We start from the raw sequence: 24,388 nt of genomic DNA on the forward strand, positions 1-24,388 counted from the left end.
AGCTAGACAAGCCTTGAACACAGGCCCAACCTGGAAGTGCCTTATCACTAGCTTGTTTGCCTAACCTTGGGGCTCAGCTCCTGTTTTCGGTAAGGAACAGGCTATAGGGAAGGGAGCCAGGACCCTGGGGGGCTGCGAGGACTTTGTCCGCTGTGCAGTTTAGGAGGCCCCTTCTTCTGACTCCAGTTCTGGAGGCCCTGCAGAAATAAGATCCTTAAGAACTCTCTTTCCCCAGCCTGGATTCCTAGAGCTCCTGAGAGGCTGTATTTGCTGAGAAGCCCTTGCAGAAGGATAATAAAATATGGCTACTGTTTATTGAATACCTACTATGTGCCAGGAACTTTCTACTCGAATATTCAGGTCTTCCCTATGAGCAAGATTTTTACTTTTTGAGACTCAAAGAGGTGAAGTGAATTGCCCAAGGTCATGCCACTAAGAAGAGGGAGAGCCCAGATCTGTCTGATTTCAAAGTCCTTGTTTGTTCTTCTGGACCCATTGGCCCAATAGTGCAGCCAGAGCTGTGTGGCCCCAGTTTCTCAGAGTTGGTGGCTACCTGGGCCCCCACTTGATACTGCCTTGTCTGGAGATGTTGCCCACCTATGATCTAGGCAGAAATGTTGTTCTGCCACTAGCCACATGGCGACTGTCCCTGGCAACTGTCTCAGATGGTGGGACATGGAGTGTGAGAATGGCGGGAAGGTCCTTGGCTGTGTCATGTCTGTGGACCTTGCCAAGCCCAGCCTGGGCAGCTATCACCGTCCCTGACTTCTGTTCCTGGATCCCAGTTGTGTTACCTTGAGCTGATCCCCAAGTCTCTGTGGGCCTCCGGAGCTTCATCTGGAACAGTAACGCCTGCCTGCAGGGCTGCTGCATGGACAAAGTGAGGTCCAGGATGTCATATTCCAAGCAGCTTCTGGCATACATTAGGACTTTGCTCCCCATTGCCTCTGCCTCAGGAACCAGGCCTCAGCAGATAAACAGGCATGCATTTTTCATTTGATTGTTAATAATCTTAATCCTTACATTTATAAAGTTCCTGTCATGTCTTTTTTTTTTTCTCACTGAATCCTCTCAGCATCCCTCAAAGGAGACTCTGGAGTCAGACTGGCTGGGTCTAAATCCTGCTCCATCACTTAGCTGAGTGGCCTTGGGCAAGTCATTTGAGATTTCTGTGCTTCAGTTTCCTCATCCTTAAAAGGGTGGCAAGAAAGGCAATACCCCTATAGTGGGTATTACTTTTATGGGACCTGAAGCCTATGCAATTTGGAGCACCCTCTTTAATAATAGAAAAGCAGGTATAAAAGTGGATATTTAAAATGAGAAAATAAGTTACTACCAATTACAAAGTAAAATAAACTGACTGAAAACAGAAACATCTCAAACCTAGGAGAACAACAAAATACTTCTACTGACCAGTTGCCTGACAATATTTGCCAATGTGTTTTAGCTGTATGCTTTTTGCTCACCTCTTCACATGTCAATACTATTTATTTTGAGACTATTACAAACACAGAAAGGTTGCAAGTACAGTACAGGGAACTTTTTTAAAAAACCTTGAACCATTTGAGAGTAAATTACTAAACCTGATGCCTCAGAACTTTCAAATACTTGAGTGTGTAATTGAATATCTAATATCAGACTCTACTTCAGTTTCATCAAATGCTCCCATGAAATAAGTTACAGTGAAAGGGCTCAGTCCAGAATTTCACAGAGCCTTTCTTTCTTTCTTTCTTTCTTTCTTTCTTTCTTTCTTTCTTTCTTTCTTTCTTTCTTTCTTCCTTCCTTCCTTCCTTCCTTCCTTCCTTTCTTTTCTTTCTTTTTTAAATATATTTTTATTGATTTCAGAGAGGAAGGGAGAGAGAGAGAGAGGTAGAAATATCAATGATAAGAATAATTAATTGGCTGCCTCTTGCACACCCCCTACTGGCGATTGTGCCCACAACCCGGGCTTGTACCCTTGACTGGAATGGAGCCTGGGACTCTTCAGTCCACAGGCTGACGCTATATCCACTGAGCCAAACCGGCTAGGGCTCACAGTGCATTTTTTATCATGTCTCCTAGTCTGTCAGTCAGGAAACTTTCCCTCAGTCTTTCCTTGCCTTTCAGACCTTGATGCTTTGAAAGAGTTGTAGTTATTTGGTAGCAAGGCTCTCAATTTGGGTTTGTTCGAGGCTTCCTTATGATTAGATTCAAGTTATGTGTCTTTAGTAGGAATATCACAGAAGCAATGCTGTGTTCTTTTTGTTGTTGTTGTTGTTGCTAATTCTCACCCAAATATATTTTTCCATTGGTTTTTACAGAGAGTGGAAGGGAGTGGGAGACACACACACAGAGAAACATTGATGTGAGAGAGACACATAGATTAGTTGCCTCCTGCACACACCCTGACCAGGCTGGGGATCAAGTTTGAAACCCAGGTGCATCCCCTTGACTGGAAAAGAACCCGGGACCCTTCAGCTTGAGGGCCAACGCTCTATCCACTGAGCCAAACCAGCTAGGGCCTGTGTTCTTGATATACCCTATCAGGGAGCACACATTTCCATTTGTGCCACTTTGGTCACTGATTAAAGGATGTCTGCCAAACTTCACTATAGTTTCTCTTTCCTCTTTGTAATGAATCAGTGTTTTGTGAGGAGGCATTTTGAAATGATGTAGCTATTCCTTCTCATACTTTGAATCTATGTATGTATGTATGTGCGTGCATGTATTTAAGTATGAACTCATGGTCTCCTATTTCATTCAGTGGCTTGTAAACTGTTATTATCCTTATTTATTTTGATGCCAGGTTGTCACAGGTTTGGCCAATGGGAGTCCCATTCAAGCTGGAGTCTGTATCCTTTTGACATTCTCCATCATTCTCTGAACACCCTTTATTTTCTGGTATAACAAGATGTCATTTTTCCAGCCTAATGAAGTCAACCACTACGCCAAGAAGCTCTAGTTTAATCTTTTAGTGGAGAATAGTATTTAAAAACCATGATCTGGGCACTAGAGTCATATTTAGAAACCAAGATCTGCTCATTGCTATTACGGTGTCATTGCTCCCAGGCCCTCCCAGGGCTAAGGAACGTAGGTGAATGTGCATGCACATACACATTTCTATTTAGTTCTATACCTATACATATATAATAAAAAACATGAGCCCTAGTCAGGTTGGTTTAGTGGATAGAGGTCGGCCTGCGGACCAAAGGGTCCCGGGTTCGATTCTGGTCAAGGGCATATACCTTGGTTGCAGGCTCCTCCTCATGTGCAAGAGGCAACCTATTGATGTGTTTCTCTCTCACATCGATGTTTCTCTCTGTCTTTCCCCTTCTCTTCCACTCTCCCTAGAAATCAATGGGAAAATATCCTTGGGTGTTTTCTTAAGCAAGAAGGAAGGGGTCAACTGTGTCAAATGCAGCTGAGAAGCTGAGAAAGATAATAGTGGTCCATTGTCTTGGCATGGATGGAGATCATTATAACATTGTTCAGTGGCTTTTAAGAAAAGACTGATTAAACTAAGGTGAGATGGAAAGTAAGGAAGTAGAGAAACAAATATAGCAATTTTTCCAAGTTTTTCTGTAAATTGGGGTGGTAGAAAGAGAAAGTGGGTCACATAATAGTAAAAAGGTGACATTAAAACATGTTTGAAAGTTGAAGGGAATGATCCAGAAGAAACAAATTTGTGAAACAGAAGTTAAAGAAAGGATAATAATAAGGGTAGAGTCCCTGAAAGACTAGGATGATGAAATTCACTGCAAAGTGGAAAAATTGGGCTTAGATGTTTGGAACCTGTTTCCCACATTAACAGGAGTGAAGGTTGAATACAACACTCATTACACAATTTGCAAGGCCTAGTGCAAAATGAAAATGTGAGGTTTCTTGTTTAAAAAGTATTAAGAATTTCAGAACTGCGACAGAAGAGCATTAAACCAAGCACAGAGTCCTTTTAAGCTCGGGGCCAGTGCTTCTGAACCTCGTGTATGCCTATGGTGGAGTTTGTAATGACCGAGGCAGGTAGGCTGTTCCGGCAGGTCCCTTCTCCTTTCTGGGAGGACTGGAAGAGATGACTGACACTTTCAGCTCAACCATTCTACAAACTGGGAGGTCACTCTCAAGGCGGGCGAGCAAAGTTTGTCCCTTTTTAACTTCCAACACTCCCCTCACCCCCTTTTAGCTCATCGATTTCTGGAAGGCTCCAAAGCGTCTGGTGACCATAGCAACTCACTCCAAACTCCCGGGCCCTCGGTCCCGCCCACCGCTTCCTGGACGCTCTCGTTGATTGGCTCAGTAAGTTGGCCAATGGTCGGCGAAGCGGGCTGTTGGCCGCGCGCTCAATGGTCGCTAGCCGAGAGGAAGGCGGGAAGAGAGGGCGAGCCGGCGGGCCGGAGCGGCGGGACGCGTGCGTGTTTCCGGCTCCGCTGCGGAAGGCGGAGGACTGGAGTCGTTGGGTCGGACGCGAAACGTAGGAGCTGGGAGGACGCGGGACGCCAGTGCGGAGCTCGTATCTCGGAGCGTGGCTAGCGGCCGACACGATGGGCGGAGAGCAGGAGGAAGAGCGGTTCGACGGCATGTTGCTGGCCATGGCGCAGCAGCATGAGGGCGGCGTGCAGGAGGTAACGGCCCGCGCGGCATCGGCCGGGCCTGCTTTATCGGAGCCCGCCCACCCCGGCGGCCCTAGTCAGGCTCCCTCAGCCCTTCTCCTTCAGGGGCCGAGATCCACGCTTGGGCCTTCCGGGCTTCAGGGCTCCCCCTCCCCACAGCCTCCCCGCGCCCCGGTTTCCGGTCTGGTCTCCCCGCCTAATGTGTTGTCCCCTTCGTATCAGTCCCGGGCCAGGGCACTGCTCAGTAGTTCCTATCTTAGCAACTCCGGCGTCCCTGGAAAACCCCCAGAGCCGTGAGATTCCCCTCCCCTAAGTCTCACACATTCTTAGGGCCACGTTTCCTCTCTGATGGCTGCCTGCAAAGAACATTCCAGGAACCATCCCAGACATTGAGATTTGCAGCTACCGACTTGGAGCGAGCCGAGGAGTGTGTGTGGGGTAGGGTTAGGGGGGCGGGGTGATGTTTACACGTATTTTTTTTAGGCCTTGAATGGGGAATTAAAGGCCTGGATTCACAATTGATTTCCACCACTCCCACTTGGGACCCTTACATGTCTCCAAGCCTTAGTTTCTTTGTGTTCGTAAAAGAGTTGTGAATCCCTATTTTCTGAATCTTTGTAGGAGAGTAGTGTCTTGAAGTGAAATTTGTTGAATGATTGATGTGTGTCAGACACTCATTGGATTGGGACCTGGGGATTCAGACTCGAGGAAAAACCTCTCCTTGGCCTGATGGAGCTTACAAGTGCTTTTCAAAAGCATAATTCATACCTAGTGACCACACGAAATAACACATAGTTATTTTGTTTAGTGCATGAACACTATGGACCAACTAGTATTGCTTCTGGAGTTGGATATTTTGGACCAGAAACATGGAAAGTTAGCGATAGAAAAGCCCATTAAAATCAGTCCAAAACTCTCGTTCTGTAAAGAGACCAAGAGAACTTGCTCAAGATTATCCAACAGGTTCCTGACCTAAAGGGACCAGACTCCTTAGGCCTGTGTGCTCTCTACATTTCTTTGCTGATTCTCTGTATCACTGGGACAAGTTTTCACTGAGCTTTCCATTCCCATCTTTTACCCAGGTGCCTATGGTGACCAAAGACTCCTAAGCCCTCTGAGGTGGGAAGAGAGTTACCAATTTGCAAGTATGAAAAGGTTCTCTCCCTCCTCCCCCCTAAGTTGTTGACACAAAACTGAATTTGGGTATGAATTCAGTTTTGAATGAATTTAAAGTGTCTAGAAGCAGGAGTTGAAACCATTAAAATAAGTTGTAGCATCAGATTTGGAATCATTCATTTGGGCAAATAAAAGGGCTTATATGTGCTTACCCTAGGTCACCACTAGATTTTTCACTCAGCAAAAGTTTTACTAAGCATGTACTCTGAGCCAGATTTGCTGCCAGGCATTGGGGATGTAGACAGAATAAGCCATGGTTTGTGGTGCCTGTTTGTGAGTTACTGAAGCAACAGGGCTCTTGCTCCAGACCAGGCACTGTAAGGCCCTCACCTCCAACATCTCATTTGATCCTTACAAGGTACCTAGAAATAGGTCCTGCTGCTATTTCTGTTTCACAGAGTTAAGAAACTTCCCCAAGGTCACAGACCTAATATATGCCAATCTGCTACTCAAACCCATGCTCTTACTCACTTGCTACACTGGTGCCCCAGCCAGAGTTAGTTGGCCTTAACCTTCTTTGAAGTGGCTTCATTTGCTCCCCTCCTTCTGGCTCTGCCCTAATAACTCAGCTGTTGCCACTGTACTTGGGCTTTTTACTCTTGGGAGAGGAAAGCTAGCCCCAGGCTTTTTTTTAAACTTGTTTATGAATTCATTGGAAAAAAACAACACCAATAAACGCATTGCATGCTAATATTAATAACATTCTTTATGAAAAATAACTGTTTCTAAAACAAATTTAGTGAGAAGCATTATTTTACTTTTTTGGGGGCTAAATCTCTTTAATGTTTGGTTTAATCGAAAACCAAACTTTTTTTGCTGGATTCTCATGTCTGCTTCTTCATTCAGTCTTGCAGTATCACATGTCATGTAGCCTCTGGAAAACTCCACTGTATATACACTTGTGAGGAAATGAGATGAAAAAGACAAATTAATGTCTCTCTGGATCCTGAGATCTCTGGACCACATCATAAGGATTACTGCTCTATAACAAGACCAGTTTCTTTCTTTTAAAAAAAAAAATTTTTTTTTTTAAATTGATATCAGAGAGGAAGAGAGAGGAAAATCAATGATGAGAGAGAATCATTGATTGGCTGCCTTCTGCACGCCCCATACTGGGGATCAAGCCTGCAACCTGGGCATGTGCCCTTGACCAGAATCAAACCCAAGACCTTTCAGTCCACAGGTTGACACTCTATCCACTGTGCCAAACTGGCTAGGGCAAGACCACTTTCTTTCTTGCTTAAAACTTATACCCATCTGAAATTATCTTGCTTCCTTGTCTGATTCCTGTTTATTGTCTGTCTTCTTGATATTTTTTCTGTTTTTAAAATTATATTTTTTATTTTTACATCTTATTGAAATTATCAGGGTGACTGGTTAATAAAATTATATAGGTTTCAAGTGTACAGTTCTATCATACATCATCTGTATATTGTATTGTATGTTCACCACCCATAGTCAAGTCTCCAAGTGTTTTAAGCCCTGTATGCAGGAGGAGTCCTCCCTATCCTTAGGCTGCCTCTAGGGCCACAAGGAATGTGAAACATGCGCACACATATACAGGAGAAATGAGAAATCCGCCTTTCAGGTGATATAGGTAAGGTTAAGTTAGGCTTTCTGGCAGAAGTGACTAAGGTTAGGCCTGTTTGAGAGGATTTCTCAGTTGAGAGGCTCAGGGATGAAATAGTCAAGCTCTGAGTTCCCTCATAGACTAAGGAAGTTGACTTCTGTGCAGTTGCTGGGCTCCCAGTAGGACATCTCCATAGCTCCAGTCTTCTTCTGTCTTTTCAGCTTGTGAACACCTTCTTCAGCTTTCTTCGACGCAAAACAGACTTTTTCGTTGGAGGAGAAGAGGGGATGGCAGAGAAGGTGAGTATTGGGAGCTGCTGTTCCTTTGGTAGTTCGGTTTATTCAGAAGAAAAGCTCACCTGGCCTTTCTTCTGCATAATAACAACTTCAGCAGAAGTAAAATGCCAAGAGCGAAGAGTCAGGGAAGCTAAGCAAGCTTCATTTATTGAAGCCCTTCTTCCTGCCAGATGCTTAATCTTCCCTATTTCTCATGATCCTTTAGCAGTTCCAAAGGGGTAGGTGTTACTATCCTCACTTGACAAATGAGGAAATTGGCTTTGGGGTATTTGGCACTTTATCCAAAGTCTTGAGTGGAGTTGCAGGAGAGCCAAGGCAGTTGTAAACTGCCTTCTGCCCCTGACACCATGCTTCCTGATTCCTTTTCCACTGTGTAGGTTTTATCTAATTACCTTGCTGGGTGGTGAGAGTGGGCAAATGTTAGAAACTGAGCTTAGAAGACAGAAATAGAGGAAAACTCAAAGCCAACCAATCCCAGTCTTCCTAGGGATTGTGACCCAAAGTTCAAGGATTTGGTAATTGTATTTTGTGGTACAGATTCGAACACCTTGAACTTCCTTCTGATTCCTTAGGTTGTAATTATATTTATTTATTTTTTACAAGCAAAAGTTCATTTAGAAAGTCACAGAGGTAGAAGAAGTGAGTTGTGGAAGAAGTGAGCCAACCAGGCTACGTGGGCTCAGGAAATAGTTACAGAGGCAAAAGAAGGGCCCTTGGAGTTTAGGAAAAAGAAAGGCAGCTCTGGCTGGTATGGCTCAGTAGATTGGAGCATTGTCCCATGCACCGGAATGTCGCAGGTTCTTCTTTTCTTTTTTTAAATATATTTTTATTGATTTCAGAGATGAAGGAAGAGGGAGAGAGAGATAGAAACATCAATGATGAGAGAGAATCATGGATCGGCTGCTTCCTGCAAGTCCCCCACTGGGGATCGAGCCCATAACCTGGGCATGTGCCCTTGACCAGAATTGAACCTGGGACCTTTCAGTTCGCAGGCCGATGCTCTATCCACTGAGCCATACTGGCTAGGGCTAGTTTTGATTCTTTTTTTAAAATTTTTATTGATTTTTCACAGAGAGGAAGGGAGAGGGATAGAGAGCTAGAAACATCGATGAGAGAGAAACATCGACCAGCTGCCTCCTGCACACCCCCCACCGGGGATGTGCCCGCAACCAATGTACATGCCCTTGACCAGAATCGAACCCGGGACCCTTCAGTCTGCAGGCCGACGGTCTATCCACTGAGCCAAACCAGTTTCGGCTAGTTTTGATTCTTGATCAAGGCACATACCTAGTTGCAGGTTTGAACCCCAGTCGGGGCATGTGCAGGAGGCAACCAATTGATGTTTCTCTCTCCCTTTCCCTTCCTCTCTAGAAAGTCAATAGAAACATATTCTCAGGTGAGGATTTTTTTTTTCCAGTTGGATTTTTTAAAAAAAGGTAGAGGAACATGCCTGGGGGATGCAGAGGGAGAAAGGTGAACATGCTCCAGAAAGAGCCCACACTGGAATTACATTTTTGAAGATTGGTAAATCATGGTGCCACCTCACTGAACTATGATTTTTATAACCATAATACTTGTTTTCACTTAAACTTAGGAGACATAGTAACAAGAAGGAGACATTTTGCAAACCCTTTTCTGTAGCGTCAGGGCTCTCAGGATCTAGAATGCACTATAATGTATCTTGCAGACCTGGGCTAGGAGTCCCAGGTTCTTGGCCTACTTGTGTGTCTTGGTTGATTTTTCACAATTTTTCTGGTCTTGTCAATTTTTCATATCTGTAAAATGGGAAAAGGTGGGCTCTGATCTGTAGGACCTGTTCTATCTCAAATATTCTTGTGTATTAGCACTAGCACCTCCCATTTTTTCTGTGGGCCAAACTACCTTATAATACCAGCAGTTAGTCATTTGTTCAATAAATATTTATTAAAACTTTTTTCAATGAATATTTATTGAACATTTAATACTTTGCCTGTGTTAGATACTATGCCAAATCCTTCAGGATTACAGAGGCAAATACAGACATGGCCTTTGTTTTCATGGATCTCACAGTATAGCACCCCCCACAAAAATAAAAATAGGAAAGGAAAATGAAGAAGTAGGTGTTAGGGCAGAAGCCCTGGGAGCTTAAAATGAGTATTAACCTAGGCTGTGGGCTTAGGACAGTGGTCGGCAAACTGCGGCTTGCGAGCCACATGTGGCTCTTTGGCCCCTTGAGTTTTTAGCAGAGGCCAGCTTAGGAGTACCCTAATTAAGTTAATAACAATGTACCTACCTATATAGTTTAAGTTTAAAAAATTTGGCTCTCAAAAGAAATTTCAATCGTTGTACTGTTGATATTTGGCTCTGTTGACTAATGAGTTGCCGACCTCTGTTGCCGACCACTGGCTTAGGAAGACTTAATGAGGAAGTAATGTGCGAGGCATGAAGGATGAGTAAGATGTACCTGGTAGAAGGGAAGAAGATTAATATTAAGAAGCCTCAGAAGTATTTCGGTCATGATAGCTACCGGCTGTCTGCAGGTCACTTCTTATATCTTGTTATGCTCCTTGGCTCTTAGTTACTGTAGGTTCAGCTCTTTCCCAGGAGGTTGGTCCGACTCTTAGGCAGGCATAAACCTGTCCAGCCTTTCCACCTGATCTCCAGTTGCAACACAGTAACTCCTTTGTGTTGACCACACTATGGTGTAGATCTGCCAGGAACATCTCCAGGTATAGTGATGAAAGAGCAAAGGCTCTGGAGTCAAGCAGATGTGAGTTTGAATCCTGGTCTTTTCACTTCCCACTTGACAACTGTGTGGCATCTGAATTACTATCTCTCTGAGCCTCAATTTCTTACAAGCAGGGATAATCTTATGGGGCTGTCATGAGGATAAAAAGGAAATGTAGCCCTGGCCAGTATGGTGTTGTCCCATGCACTGAGAGGACAAAGGTGCAGTACCTGGTCAGGGCACATGCTCGGGTTGCTGGCTTGATCCCCAGTGGGGGGTGTGCAGGAGGCAACCAATCGATGTTTATCTCTCATCGATGTTTCTTCTCCCTCTCTCTCTCTAAAAATTAATAAAAACATGTTTTGTTTTTTAAAAGAAGGTAATGTTGATGAAGTGCCTGGAATATGAAAATACCAGTTCAGAGCCTCTTTTCTGAACCTCCTAGGGCCAGATGCTTTGGGGATTTAGAATTCTTTGACTTTACAAGGCAATAATATATACTCTATATTTCATACAATACCCCAATCCAGAGGTCAGGAGCAGCATCCTATAATCAAGCACATTAAAAAAAAAATTTTTTTTTAAGTTTTTATTGATTTTAGAGAGAGAGGAAGGGAGAGGGAGAGAGTAACATCAGTTAGCTGCCTCCTGTATGCCCCCTTCTGGGAATTGAGCCTGAAACCAGGGCATGTGCCCTGACCAGGAATTGAACCTGTGACCTCTTGGTGCATGGGATGACACTCAACCAACTGAGCCACACCAGCCAGGGCACATTTACATTTCTGCAGAGAAATGTCTATCAATATTCATACCAAGTGGGAGATAAGAGACTATAAATACTTTCATACCACAAACTTAGAAAAAGTACAGAAACACTTTTAGTTTTTGTAGCTTTGGGGGCGAGGAATTATGGAGAAGAGATTGTAGATTTGAGTAGAGCCATAATGATCAAATCATTATGGTATGGGCACAGAAAGAAGTCTACACCAGTGAAGCAGAAAAGAGAACCTAGAAAAAGTCTAGCATATATAAGGGTTTAATATGTATCTAATATGGCAATTCATTTCTGTAGACAAAGGATGATTTAATGAGTCATGCCGCTACAAGTGGCTATTTGTAAAAAACCAAAATTTTCCATCTGTTTAACTCCTATGTAATAATAAAGTGCAGATCAAGCAGAGTCTTGTAAGGAAATCTGGGAAACTATGTATAATCTTGTGTGGGGAAGCCTTACAAATAGAAACCTAGAAGCTATGAAAGAAAAGGTATCTGTTTGTCTCTTCAAAGATTGAAAACTTTTGTATGGCAAAAGAGATGTTGACATATAAAATCAACTGAAAAACAATAGATTTGGGAAAATGCAATGCAGAGGACAGGTAAAATTTAATAGCTGATTTAATGTGCAGGAACTCTTGTAAATTGCCAAGAAAAGAATAAACAAAAAATGGGCAATTACAAGAAGAGCAAATCTAAAGAGCATTTGAACAGATGCTCAAATTCACAAGTAGTCAAGGAAATGTAAGTTAAAGAAACAGATGCTTTTTCTTCCTATCAAAAATTTTCTAAATAATTGCTTGTAAGGATGTGGGGAAAGGCTGCTCTTTGGACATGGCTGGTAAAAGTGGATTGTTGTAGCTCTTTATAAAAACTTTTATAAAAGATGCTCAACTTTCCTTATTATCCGAGAAATGCAAATCAAACCAAAAAATACCACCTCATACCCATTTGGATGTCTTCCGTCAAAAAAACCACAAACTAACAAGTGTTGGTGAGGATGTGGAGAAATGGAAGCCTGTGCACTATAGGTGGGAGTGTAAAATGGTGTTGCTGTGGAAAACAGTGTGGCAGTTCCTCGAAAAATTAGAATAGTACTATAGGATCCAGCAGTCTCACTTCGGGGAATATACCCAGAAGAATTGAAAGCAAGGTTTTGGAGAAAGTTTTGTTTATAGCAGAACTGTTCATAATAGCCACCAGGTGGAAGCAACCCAATTGTCCATTGATAGATGAATGGATAAACAAAACATCATATATGCGTATAATGGAATATTATTTAGCCTTTTAAAGGAAGATGAGCATACAAAAGAAACACATATTGTAAGATTCCATTTATATGAAGTTCTAGAATAGAAGTGTGTCATCTTCATACTTGTCCCCCCCTCCCCCCCTCCCACACACAGGTTCAGAATCTCAGCCATTGGATTCTGTGTCTTCTCTGGTTAGACTGGTGGGAACCACTCTTTACCAGCCTAGGCCAGGAAAAACCTGTGTTCGATATTCCACTGAGCAGTCTGGGGCCTGTCTTCTAGAGCTAGCTCAGCTTTTCTCACCCCTTCTCCACTTTCCTGGGCTCTGGTTCCCAAGGATGCTTCCAGTGAGAGAGCTTGACTGTCACAGCCTGTCAGTTGGCACCTCTGTAGGCCACATACCCCTAGGGTCTCTGCTTGGGGCTGGGGCTGGGTAAAGATGATGGGAGGAGACCGGGTGGCAGCTTCAGAGGCTGCTGTGATTGGTCTTAACTCTGCCCTGTGGTTCAGCTCTGCCCTCACCTAACCTCACAGCTAGGAAGGAATAGGACGGATGGGAGGTAACATGATTCACAGGCTGGGAGAGGGGAGGACCCTGTTCCCGCCTACCCTTGGCTACTGGTTAGCAAATGGCTTGAGTTCAAGGTCTCCCTGATTAGGGACTTGGGACCAAGGCCCTGTGGTGGAACAGCCTCTGCTGGTGTAATTGTCTCATGACTAATTATATTAAATGGCCTTCAGGTGGCTCATTTCTCTCTCTCGCACATCCCATTTTATTAACCCAGTTGGTTTGGGGGGTCCAGTGCCCTTTTAACTTTGTAGAGTACAGAGCTCCTATAGTATGGCATGGGGTTGGGAATTTGGGGGTGGCTGGAGGAATTGGCATTAAATGAATGAGAAGTCACAGGGCATTTGGCAGAACCTTCGGTCAGGAGCCTGTGGGTAACTTTGGTGACCTGGAGTACTTCAAGGCCCTCTCAGCTTCCTTCATCCTTCCATCTCGGGCCCAGAAATTCTTGAAAGATGGTTTATTGACCACTGATCATGTAGTGGGTGGCCTGTGAGGTCTCCAGGTGTGTGGGTCAACATAGAGTTCTGGGTATATTCCCAGAAGTGAGACTGCTGGATCATTTAGTAGTTCTATTTTATTAAAGGAACTGCCACACTCTTTTCTGGGCCTGCCGAAGATGAAGAGGTGAAACTCAGGAGACACTTAACCTGGTCCTGGAGGATGAGTAGGAGTTTGCCAGGTGACCTGGAAGTAGGAACAAGGACATTCTAGGCAAAGAACAGCTGTGCAAGATGACTTTTATTTAATTTATTTTTAATTTTTATTTATTGATTTTTAGAGAGGGAGGAAGGGAGAGAGAGAGTGTGTTGTTCCACTTATTTATGTATTTGTTGGTTGATTCTTACATGTGTGCTGACTAGAGATATCACCCACAACCTTGGCATATTGGGACGATGCTGTAACCAGCTGAGCTACCTGGCCAGAGCTTAAAAAACCAATTTTAGACTAAAATAGAAGCACAGAGAAAGCTGCTCCACAGGGTCACACAGGTAAAAGAAGTAGACCAGGAACTCAAATCTAGATGTGACTCTCCAGTGTTTATGAGAATTAGCCAGGAAGGCTGATTAAAAATATAGGCTGCTGGGCCAACCTCTAAAATTTCTGATTAAGTAAGTCTGGAGTGGGGACAAAGATTTATTATTATTATTATTATTATTTTTTAGGGTGGGGGGCACGCTAAGATTTAGTTTTTCTAACAAATTCTGGATGATAATGATGCTGCAGGTTGAGGAAACCATACTTTGAGGGCTACTAGTATAACAGGGAGGTGGAGCCATCGCTCCCATCGTATTTTTATTGCAGAGAAAGTACTTCTCCCAGGCCCCCAAAGCTGACATTGGGTTAGCCTCCTCCAGGCAAGCTGTGTGATGTGGCAAGGACTGTGCCAGGCTTTAGATGAATGTTGGTCATTTTTGATCCTCATGACAGGTGAGGAAACAGGCTTAGAAAGTGTCAAAGTTGTTTGCTTGTCCAAGGCCACACTGACAGGCAGTGACAGGTGGCAGTAGTATTGGGGTAGCTCTTGGGCAGCAGGGAGGCCAGCTAGCAGGCTATGGGTTGGAAACATCCTAGGAAGGAAAATGGGAGAGAAAGGATTTGAAATGGATAGCTTGCAGGCTGAGGAGAGGAAGAGGCTCCTTTTCCCTCAAGAAAGTTCTCTCGCCTTAGCTGGTTTGGCTCAGTGGATAGAGCACCGGCCTTCAGACTGAAGGGTCCCAGGTTCAATTCCCGTCAGGGGCACATGCCAGGTTGCGGCTTGATGCCCAGTAGGGGTCATGCAAGAGGCAGCCAATCAGTGATTCTCATCACTGAGGTTTCTCCCTCTCCCTTTCTCTCTCAAGTCAATAAAAATATAAATGAAAGAAAGAAAAGAAAGAAAGCTCTCTCTGCCTTCTGCTAATGTGGCAGTCCTGGGTGTGGTGCTGAGTGCTACACAGCTGGGGCTGCAGTCCTGGAGACAGATACGCAGGAGGAAGAGAGATCAGTCAGAGCAAGTGGGTCAGTGGGCCTGAGCTCAGGAAAGGCTTCTTAGAGGGGTTGAGTCTGGACTTCTTATAGCTTCACTATCTATTGAAGGACTTTCAGAGCACTGATCATTTTGTCTGCACAACAACCCTGTGAGGTGGGATTCATCCTTACCGATGAAGGTTTTGAAGCTATTAGAGGTTAAGTAATTTGCTAAAAATATAATAGCTGGGAAAAACCAAGATGGCGGCATAAGGTAAACACCTAATTGTTCCCTACCACAACTATTTTGAAACTTCAACTGGGAAACAGCGCACACCGTCCAGAACCACCGGAAAGCTGGCAGAGTGGAAAACCTACAACTAGAGAAAAAAAGAGAGGGGGACGCTGAGCCTCAGGAGCTGTGGAGGTGTGGAGATCCGTGAGCACGGAAAGGGCGGGCGGCTGAATATGCGGCAGGCTTGCTCGCAGCACACGGAGAGGGAGGGCAGCAGACGCTGCGTGGCTAGCTTTCTCGTTTGGGAGAAAAACAAAACCTCCTGACTGCACTGAAATCCAGCTGCGATAGGGGAGAAACTGGTCTGTCTGGCAGCGGGCGAGGCTTGAAAGCTGCCTTCTCTCAGAGGCGCGCAGCCATTGATTAGGGCACGGAGAAACCGGCCCTCTTAGGGCGGCGCAGATGGAAACCAAGTTTGTCTGCGCCATCCTGAGACTCCGCCCCATCCAAGCTGAGCACAGCCCTCCCAGTGACTGGATTTCTCGTTCGGGGAAAAAACAAAACCTCCGGTCTGCACTGAAATCCAGCCCCAGCTGGGGAGAAACTGGTCGGTTAGGCAGCGGGAGAGGCTCGAAAGCTGCCTTCTCTCAGAGGCGTGCAGCCATTAATTCGGGCACAGAGAAACCGCCCCTCTTAGGGCGGAGCAGACGGGAAACCAAAGCTTGTCTGCGCCACCCTGAGACTCCGCCCCATCCAAGCTGAGCACAGAAGCTCTCCCAGCGGAGACACTGCTGATCCTCACAGCCAACTGGCTTGGAGATCAATTCCCGCCAGTGATACCAACAATCCCAATCACTCTGAACTCCAGTTTCTGGGGACACGCGGGGGACCCAGACGCCTACGGGACTCTTGGCCATTGGTCTGAGAGTGAGAGTGACTTTTCTGTCGGTGTGGACGACACCAGATTTCAACCACTCTCATAAGGGACACATTCAAGAGGCAGACTCAGTGAGCACCAAAGCCCTACTGTGTCTCCAGCACAGCAATTCTTCCGTTATAGACACAGCAGGCCCTCACAACCAATTGGACCGGAGGTCAATTCCTCCCAGTGTACCAACAGTAATCAGGGCTTTTAACGACACCAAGACTTTCCACTCAGCCCACAAAGGGGAGTACCAAGAGCGACCACCTAGGGTGATTTGGGAAGCTGAGCTACCGGCCCCTATAGGTCACCGACCACACAAAGCCACCCCATCAATACAGGGAGGCAGCCAAAATGTGGAGACATCGAAGTATGTCACAATAGGAGAGATAGATGAAAGCAAACTAATGGACGACACAGTGTTCAGAACCATATTTATAAGGTTACTCAAGAATCTTCTAAAAACCGCTGAGAAACTTGAAGAGACCTTCAAGGACCTAAATGAGAATACCAAAAAAATGGAAAAGGACCAGTCAGAAATTATGCATACACTGTCTGAAATAAAGAATATACAGAGTAGACCACCGCACCCGAAGAGTCAAACCAAAGATCTGGAATATGAGGAAGAAAAAAACACCCAACCAGAGAGGCGGAAAGAAAGAAGAATCCAAAAGTGTGAGGATAGCATAAGGAGCCTCTGGGATGGCTTTAAGCGTACCAATATCCGAATTTTTGGGGTGCCAGAAGAGAGAGCAAGATACTGAAAACCTATTTGAAGAAATAATGACAGAAAACTTCCCCCACCTGGTGAAAGAAATAGACTTACAAGTTCAGGAAGCGCACAGAACCCCAAATAAGAGGAATCCAAAGAGGACCACACCAAGACACATCATAATTAAAATGCCAAGGGCAAAAGACAAAGAGAGAATCTTACAAGCAGCAAGAGAAAAACAGTTAGTTACCTACAAGGGAGCACCCATATGACTGTCAGCTGATTTCTCAACAGAAACTATGCAGGCCAGACGGGAATGGCAAGAAATATTCAAAGTGATGAATAGCAAGAACCTACAACCAAGACTACCCAGCAAAGTTATCATTCAGAATTGAAGGGCAGATAAAGAGCTTCACAGATAAGAAAAAGCTAAAGGAATTCATCACCACCAAACCAGTATTATATGAAATGCTGAAAGGTATTCTTTAAAAAGAGGAAAAAGAAGAAAAGAGTAAAGATAAAAATTATGAACAACAAATACATATCTATCAACAAGTGATTCTAAAAATCAAGTGAATTCAAAATCTGAGGAACAGAATAAACTCGTGAACATAATAGAATCAGAGGCATAGAATGGGAGTGGATTGATAATTCTCAGGGGGAAAGGGGTGTCTGTGTGGGGGGTATGGGAAGAGACTGGACAAAAATCATACACCTGTGGATAAGGACAATGGGGGGCGGAGGGAACCGGGTGATGGGGAGATTTGGGGGGAAAAAAGGAGAAACAATTGTAATAATCTGAACAATAAAGATTTATTTATTTATTTATTTATTTTTTATATTTTATTGATTTTTCACAGAGAGAAAGGGAGAGGGATAGAAAGCTAGAAACATCGATGAGAGAGATACATCGACCAGCTGCCTCCTGCACACCCCCCACCGGGGATGTGCCCGCAACCAATGTACATGCCCTTGACCGGAATCGAACCTGGGACCTTTCAGTCCGCAGACCGACGCTCTATCCACTGAGCCAAACCGGTTTCGGCTAAAGATTTATTTAAAAAAAAATAAAAATAAAAATACAATCTCTAGTGTGTGACAAAGCCAGGATTAGAACCCAGGTTGTTACAACTTTAATGTCCATACTCTTAGTTGTTAGAATGTTGTTGTTTTTTAAATATTTTTTATTGATTTTTTACAGAGAGGAAGAGAGAGGGATAGAGAGTTAGAAACATCGATGAGAGAGAAACATCAATCAGCTGCCTCTTGCACACCCCCTACTGGGGATGTGCCCGCAACCAAGGTACATGCCCTTGACCGGAATCGAACCTGGGACCCTTGAGTCCACAGGCTGACGCTCTATCCACTGAGCCAAACCGGTTTCAGCGAATGTTGTTTTTTAAAAATACATTTTTTATTGACTTTGCAGGAGAGAGAGAGAAACATCAATCGGTTGCCTTCCATATGCACCCCTACCAGTGATTGAACCCGCAACCTGGGTATGTGCCCTGATCAGGAATCGAACCTGTGATCTTTTGGTACACAGGACAGTGCCCAGCCAATTGAGCCACACCAGCCAGGCCAAAACTGTTTTGGTTTTTTAAAGTAGCCACTGTCTACCAAGCCAGGTATTTGCAGATATTGTTGTTACAACTCGATCAGATATGTGTGTATTTTCCCATTTTCTAGATGAGGAAACTGGGGTTCTAAGTGCAGTGCCTTGCTTAGGCACCCAGCAGATAGAGACGGGACTGTGCTTTTGGGATACTACCCCTATCTTGATGCCTCATTGCTTTCACTTCCGTCCCCAGCTCATCACACAGACCTTCAACCACCACAACCAGCTGGCACAGAAGGCCCGGCGGGAAAAGAGAGCTCGGCAGGAGACAGAGCGGCGGGAGAAGGCGGAGCGGGCAGCTAGGCAGGCCAAGGAGGCCAAGTCAGAGAGCTCTGGGCCTCAGATCAAGGAGCTGACTGATGAGGAGGCAGAGAGGCTGCAGCTGGAGATTGACCAGGTAAGAGTGGGCTTCCCTCCCCTATCCCCTCAACTATTGGCACTAGAAGAGGGGACCCTCTTGCCAACTGCTTTGCCCTTTGCCATAGAAAAAGGATGCAGAGAATCATGAGGCCCAGCTCAAGAATGGCAGCCTTGGCTCACCAGAGAAGCAGGTGAGATGGACTGGGGGTGCTTGGGACTAGCCAGGGGTTGGGAACTTCCAGGGACTCTACAGCCTTACCCTGTCTCCAGGATGCCCTCCCCTGCCCTCCTTCCCTCAGCTTTGTGTTCCTCCCCATACTTCAAGATCTCACTCAGAGATATTGGACCAAAGGTTTTGTATTAAAAACACCAAAAACCCATTGGCCTTAAGCCTTGGCAAGAAAGCCCCAAAGCAAGAGAGGGCAGTTAGTGCCTGTGCAGGTGCCATCAGGTGGCCTGGGGTCTGGGGGTCCAGCCTGGGCCTTTGTGGTGGGTCACTCTGACACATCTGCGGAACAAGCCCCTCAGAGCTTCTCCCACTTACTCAAGTCCAGATTCACAAACGACTTTGGGGGCATTCATTTGGCTTTTCAGAGGTTCTGATGTGAGACTAGGGGTCTTAACCCTACAGACACAGAAAAAGGATGTTGATCATTAGGCATCCTGGGTTTATTTTATTTTATTTTTATTTGTTTTAAAGATGTTTTTATTGATTTCAGAGAGGAAGGGAGAGAGATAGAAACATCAATGATAAGAATCATTGATCGGCTGCCTCCTGCACGCCATGCCCCCACTGGGGATGGAGCCTGCAACCCAGGCATGTGCCCTCACCAGGCATGGAACTGTGACCACCTGGTTCATAGGTCAACGCACAACCACTGAGCCACACCAGCTGGGGGTGTCTGGTTTTATTTTAGGGCAACCCTGCTCGTGGTCACTTGGTGACCTTTTGTTTTTCTGTGCTTGGCTTTCTAAGTCCTTTGGCTTGACACCCCAGCTGGGTCCTATAGGTTTATCTCTGACTGTCACGGCCCCCCAGCTGTGTCCTTATAACAGTCTGAGCTCCTCTCAGAGATCAGAACTACGTTTCACCTATGCTCCCAGTGCGCCATGGAGTAGGCAGGGACAGGTCTGTTTCATTTTGTGGTTGTATGTCCAGTGCCAGTCCTGGGCCTGGCCCAGAGAGTTTCAGTCTGTGTCTGTCAAGTAAGTAGCTGAGCACTCCGACTATGAGCAGGAGGCTGAGGAAGACGAGGAGGAGGACGAGAAGGACAAAGGGAAACTGAAGCCCAATCTCGGCAATGGGGCAGACCTGTCCAATTATCGCTGGACCCAGACCCTGTCGGAGCTGGACGTGAGTGGCAGGGTCAGGGCAGAGGTGAGGGAGCCAGCCTGGGGCCCCTCCTGACTGTCTCTGTCCCATGCAGCTGGCAGTGCCCTTCCGTGTGAACTTCCGGCTGAAAGGGAAGGATGTAGTGGTGGACATCCAGCGGAAGCATCTCCGGGTGGGGCTCAAGGGGCAGCCTGCAATCATTGACGGGGAGCTCTACAACGAGGTGAAGGTGGAGGAGAGTTCCTGGCTCATTGAGGACGGCAAGGTGGTGACGGTGCATCTGGAGAAGGTGCGAAGAGGCCCAGCCTTCTGGCCTGCATCTTAATGAAGAAAGAGGGAAGGATTTCTGCTCATTCAGTCGGGTCCATGCTAGGGACCTGGTGGACATTTCTTTCTTTTCTTTTCTTTTTTTTCCATATGTCTATTGGCCATCTGTCTCTTTGGATAAGACATTTCTTATTTAATCCCATCATACTTACAGTATGTCTGTTCCTTTTTTAGAAAAAAAAATGTTTAATATATTTTTTTTGTTAATCCTCACCTGAGGATATTTTTCCATTGATTTTTAGGGAGAGTAGAAGAGAGAGGAAAGACAGAGAGAAACATCGATGTGAGAGAAACACATTGATTGGTTGCCTCTTGCACTAGCCTTGGCCGGGGAGGAGTTGCAACCAAGGTACTTGTCCTTGACCGTAATGGAACCCAGGACCCTTTAGTCCGCAGACCCACGCTCTATCCACTGAGCCAAATAGGGCTGTCCCATTTTTAAAAATATACTTTTTTATTGATTTCAGAGAGGAAGGGAGAGGGAGAGATAGAAACATGAATGATGAGAGAGAATCATTGTTCGGCTGCCTCCTGCATGCTCCATACTGGGGAGTGAGCCCACAACCTGGGCATGTGCTCTAACTGGGAATCGAACCACGACCTCCTGGTTCATAGGTCGACACTCAACCACTGAGCCATGCCGGCAGGCAGGTCTATCCCATTCTACAATGGAAAAGGATAGCTCATATATTTGCCATGCCGGCAGACAGGTCTATCCCATTGTAGAGTCAGGAAAAGGGTAGCTCATATATTTGCCCAGGCTCTTACATCTAGGAAAGGGTGGAATCGGGATCAAAATAGTCTTTGTTAACCAAATCCTCACCTTTCATTAGGTTCATGAATATATTCAATTTAACAAACATTTGAGCACCTACTATGTGCCAGGCACTGTTCTATATACTGGAGAGAAAACAATGAACAAAACGTAGAAAATGCCCTCAGGACACCTATGTTCTCCCCTTCCCTCAAGAGAGATGGGACACAGACACACCAGTAAATAAAGATGGTCTCTGTAAAGTGCCAAACATCGAGGAGAACTCCCCATGGCACATGAGGCCTGTCCCAGCCTACCTGACTGGCCGTGGCTGCCTCTCAGTCACCCCTCCATGCCCTTGCACTTGCTTTTCCTCTCAACTGGAATGTCCCTTCCCTGAATTTTTAGTCTGTAAACTGCTTGTCCCAGCTAGGTGTCTCTCTGTAGCTTCTCTCCCTTCACCCTGGATGGTATCTTCCTCTGTGCTTTATTTTGCTTGTTCTGATTTGTGACTGTGTTCGGGTCAGTCTTCCCAACCACGCCAGCCGCTGTGGAAGGGAGAGGTCTTGCTCCTCTAGGCCTCAGGTCCCAGCACAGCCTTGCTTTGGGTCCTAAGTGTAGGATGTGGGTGGGAGAGGGTTGATTGGTGGGTGGTTCCTAGGATATAGAGTGAGTGAAAGGTGGTTCTCCTCACAGATCAACAAGATGGAGTGGTGGAGCCGATTGGTGTCCAGTGATCCTGAGATCAATACCAAGAAGATCAACCCTGAGAACTCCAAGGTGAGCCCTGGTTGGTTGGGGGACCTTCAACTGGGAGGTGAGAGGCCCAGGTGGCCCAAGAGCTTCACCTGTCCCTGCTGCTCCCTGCCCCCAGCTGTCAGACCTGGACAGTGAGACGCGCAGCATGGTGGAAAAGATGATGTATGACCAGAGACAGAAGTCCATGGGGCTGCCCACCTCAGATGAGCAGAAGAAACAGGAAATTCTGAAAAAGTGAGCACTTTAAAAATGGGAGTTTGGGGGGCTTGGATCTGGGTGACAACTGCAAGTGGGTCACTGAGTAGGACACAGGAGCTGCCCTGCCCCTTCCAGAATGAGCTGCCAAGTTTATGGCTTTATAGCCTTGGCTTGCCAATCCTAATCACTTGCTGAGGTAATTTTGAGGCCAAGGCCACCTGAAGATAGGAAAGAAGGAAGGTAATAGGTGGTCATTGCCATCTACAGGTGAAAAGTGCCAATATTGGCACCTCAGCTTCCAGCCTCGGGTTCAGATGAGCCTCAGAGACCCTGCCTGGCCTGGCTCCAGGTTGCTAAGGGTTCTAAAGAGATTAGACCTCAAGTGGAAGGCTAGGAGTAAGGGACTAACTTTAGGGGAGAGGGACAGTCTGTTTCACTATCTTCCTATTTCCCTTCCCAGGTTCATGGATCAACATCCAGAGATGGATTTTTCTAAGGCCAAATTCAACTAGCTTGTTTGCCTCCCTGAACTCTTGGATCTGAGTCTTCAGCCATCAACCTTTCTTTTCCACCCTTCCCTGGGACTTGAGGGCCTCAGAGCTGGGACAGGCATGGGACTGGTCCAGGCACAGAGGTCCCAGGGCACCATGGGAGAAGGGCTGGGGCCTTTGGGGGTCTCGTCTTCACTAATTGACACACTGTTACACATTAAAACTGTTTACCCAATTCCACCTGTGTTCTCTTCCCTCTAGTCCAAGCATGTTAAACTCTTGGCCCCTGGGGCCACATGCCTCGTTTATTTGGCCCATGTTAGCCTTTGAGTTTGACATGCTTGCTGTAGTCTTTACTGGGGGTCAGGCCCCGTAGGGCTGCTGCAGGGAGCTGGGGGCTTGTCTTCTAGCTGATTCTGCCATGTGACCTAGGGCAAGTCCTTGCCCCTCTCTGGGGCTCAGTTTCTCATTACTTGGAAGAATAAAACAAGACTTTTAGTGTGTGTATAATTCTGAGCAAAGGTGAGTTTTTCTGGCTACAGGACCAGAACATATGTCTGATTTTCATAGGGGCCCATGACTCAGCAGAGTTTAAGACCAGGGACTTGATTTCATTTTCATCCTTAAGACAACTTCCAGCTGCAGTGGGTTCTCCAGCCCTGGATCAATTGTTTCTGAAGCTGCACACTGTTGTCTCCCAGGGGCCGAGAGCCACAAAGGCTGGGGGACAGCCCTGGGCTCAAGTCTGCTCTAAGTGTGGTACAGACACCTCACCTAGAGGGCAGAGCAAAGTCCAGTGGGGCCCTGTTTGTTCCTCTGACCCAGACCTCTACAGGTTTCAGGACCTCTCAGTCACCTGCCAAGGCAGTGCCAAGGCTGGAGAGGTGCTCGCCTCTGCCTAAATCCAGTCCCTGGAGTTCACCCTACCCCACCTTGGCCAGAGAATGGAGGTCACTGAGGGTAGTAGCCACAGAGGTTATGGTTACAGCAGGAATGTTTAGGTTGACTCGCCCAGAGTGCTTTGCTCTGTGTGTGAAGGGGACCCCTGAATTTCTGGAACACTATATCCTTTGACATTTCAGAATAGCTTGTTGAAGACTTCAAGAGGTTGTGCAGTACCTAGTTTTGTTTCCCAAATGTGACAATCCCCTCCTCCTTTTTTAAAATTGATTTCAGAGAGGAATGGGGAGAGAAACATCAATGATGAGAGAGAATCATTGGTCAGCTGCCTCCTGCACACCCCCTACTGGGGATTGAGCTTGCAACCTATGCATGTGCCCTTGACCGGAATCAAACCTGGTACCCTTCAGTCCATAGGCCGACGCTCTATCCACTGAGCCAAACCAGCTAGGCCCCCCACCCCAGCTTCTTTTTTTGAGAAAGCCAGTAGTGGTTCCCAAGGCTGTGTTTGGAAAATTGTGCTCTAGAGTGAAGGGTAGGGTGCAAGGAGTGTTGAATCCGATGTCCTGTGATATCCCTGGGCTCCAGTGTCCTGTGGTCATTTTCAATCTTGGAGAAGCCTTGATCTGGATGAAACAACTTAAGAGGCCAGTTTTATCACGTACTGGGCCCAGTGATGATAACCCCCGGGACCATCCAGTGTCCCATAGGAAATTGAATAGACAAGTACAGTTTGTCTAGTTGTCACTTTCCAGTGGATGCCCATGAGGACAGTAAAAAGGGCTATGGGGACTAGGTGAGGTGGGGGCAGAGGTCCTGGACACAGTTTATCAATCAACTGGCCTGGTGGACCTGCTCTGGCCTCACTTGAAAGATTCTGTGCGAGTAGCTAAGTAGGACCC

The 24,388-nt window shown here is 45.9% G+C and overlaps 1 protein-coding gene across 2 annotated transcripts; it reads left to right on the top strand.

The window, feature by feature from the left end:
• The first annotated feature begins 4,372 nt into the window (after positions 1-4,372).
• On the top strand, positions 4,373-22,822 carry NUDC (nuclear distribution C, dynein complex regulator). Of its 2 annotated transcripts, XM_054721076.1 has the most exons (10): positions 4,552-4,595; positions 5,666-5,728; positions 7,551-7,628; positions 18,558-18,761; positions 18,850-18,915; positions 19,962-20,078; positions 20,152-20,346; positions 21,835-21,918; positions 22,013-22,131; positions 22,556-22,822. In XM_054721076.1, the coding sequence occupies exons 3-10, from the start codon at positions 7,617-7,619 to the stop codon at positions 22,605-22,607; spliced, it is 849 nt and encodes a 282-aa protein (XP_054577051.1). In that variant the 5' UTR covers positions 4,552-4,595; positions 5,666-5,728; positions 7,551-7,616; the 3' UTR covers positions 22,608-22,822. The 2 variants fall into 2 exon arrangements, with proteins under 2 accessions (XP_008146248.2, XP_054577051.1); XM_008148026.3 differs by lacking the exon at positions 5,666-5,728 and having other exon boundaries at positions 4,373-4,595.
• The last annotated feature ends 1,566 nt before the right edge of the window (positions 22,823-24,388 follow it).

The sequence above is a fragment of the Eptesicus fuscus genome, chromosome 9 (assembly GCF_027574615.1).
Source record: "Eptesicus fuscus isolate TK198812 chromosome 9, DD_ASM_mEF_20220401, whole genome shotgun sequence".
In the NCBI taxonomy this organism is placed as follows: Eukaryota; Metazoa; Chordata; class Mammalia; order Chiroptera; family Vespertilionidae; genus Eptesicus; species Eptesicus fuscus.

What these genes read in the sequence shown, in the direction of transcription:
- NUDC (XM_008148026.3), top strand. Translation starts at nt 4,515, where the DNA reads ATGGGCGGAGAGCAGGAGGAAGAGCGGTTCGACGGCATGTTGCTGGCC. An exon ending in TGCAGCTGGAGATTGACCAG is followed by an intron (nt 18,762 to 18,849) that starts GTAAGAGTGGGC and finishes CCTTTGCCATAG; the next exon opens with AAAAAGGATGCAGAGAATCA. An exon ending in TGACGGTGCATCTGGAGAAG is followed by an intron (nt 20,347 to 21,834) that starts GTGCGAAGAGGC and finishes TTCTCCTCACAG; the next exon opens with ATCAACAAGATGGAGTGGTG.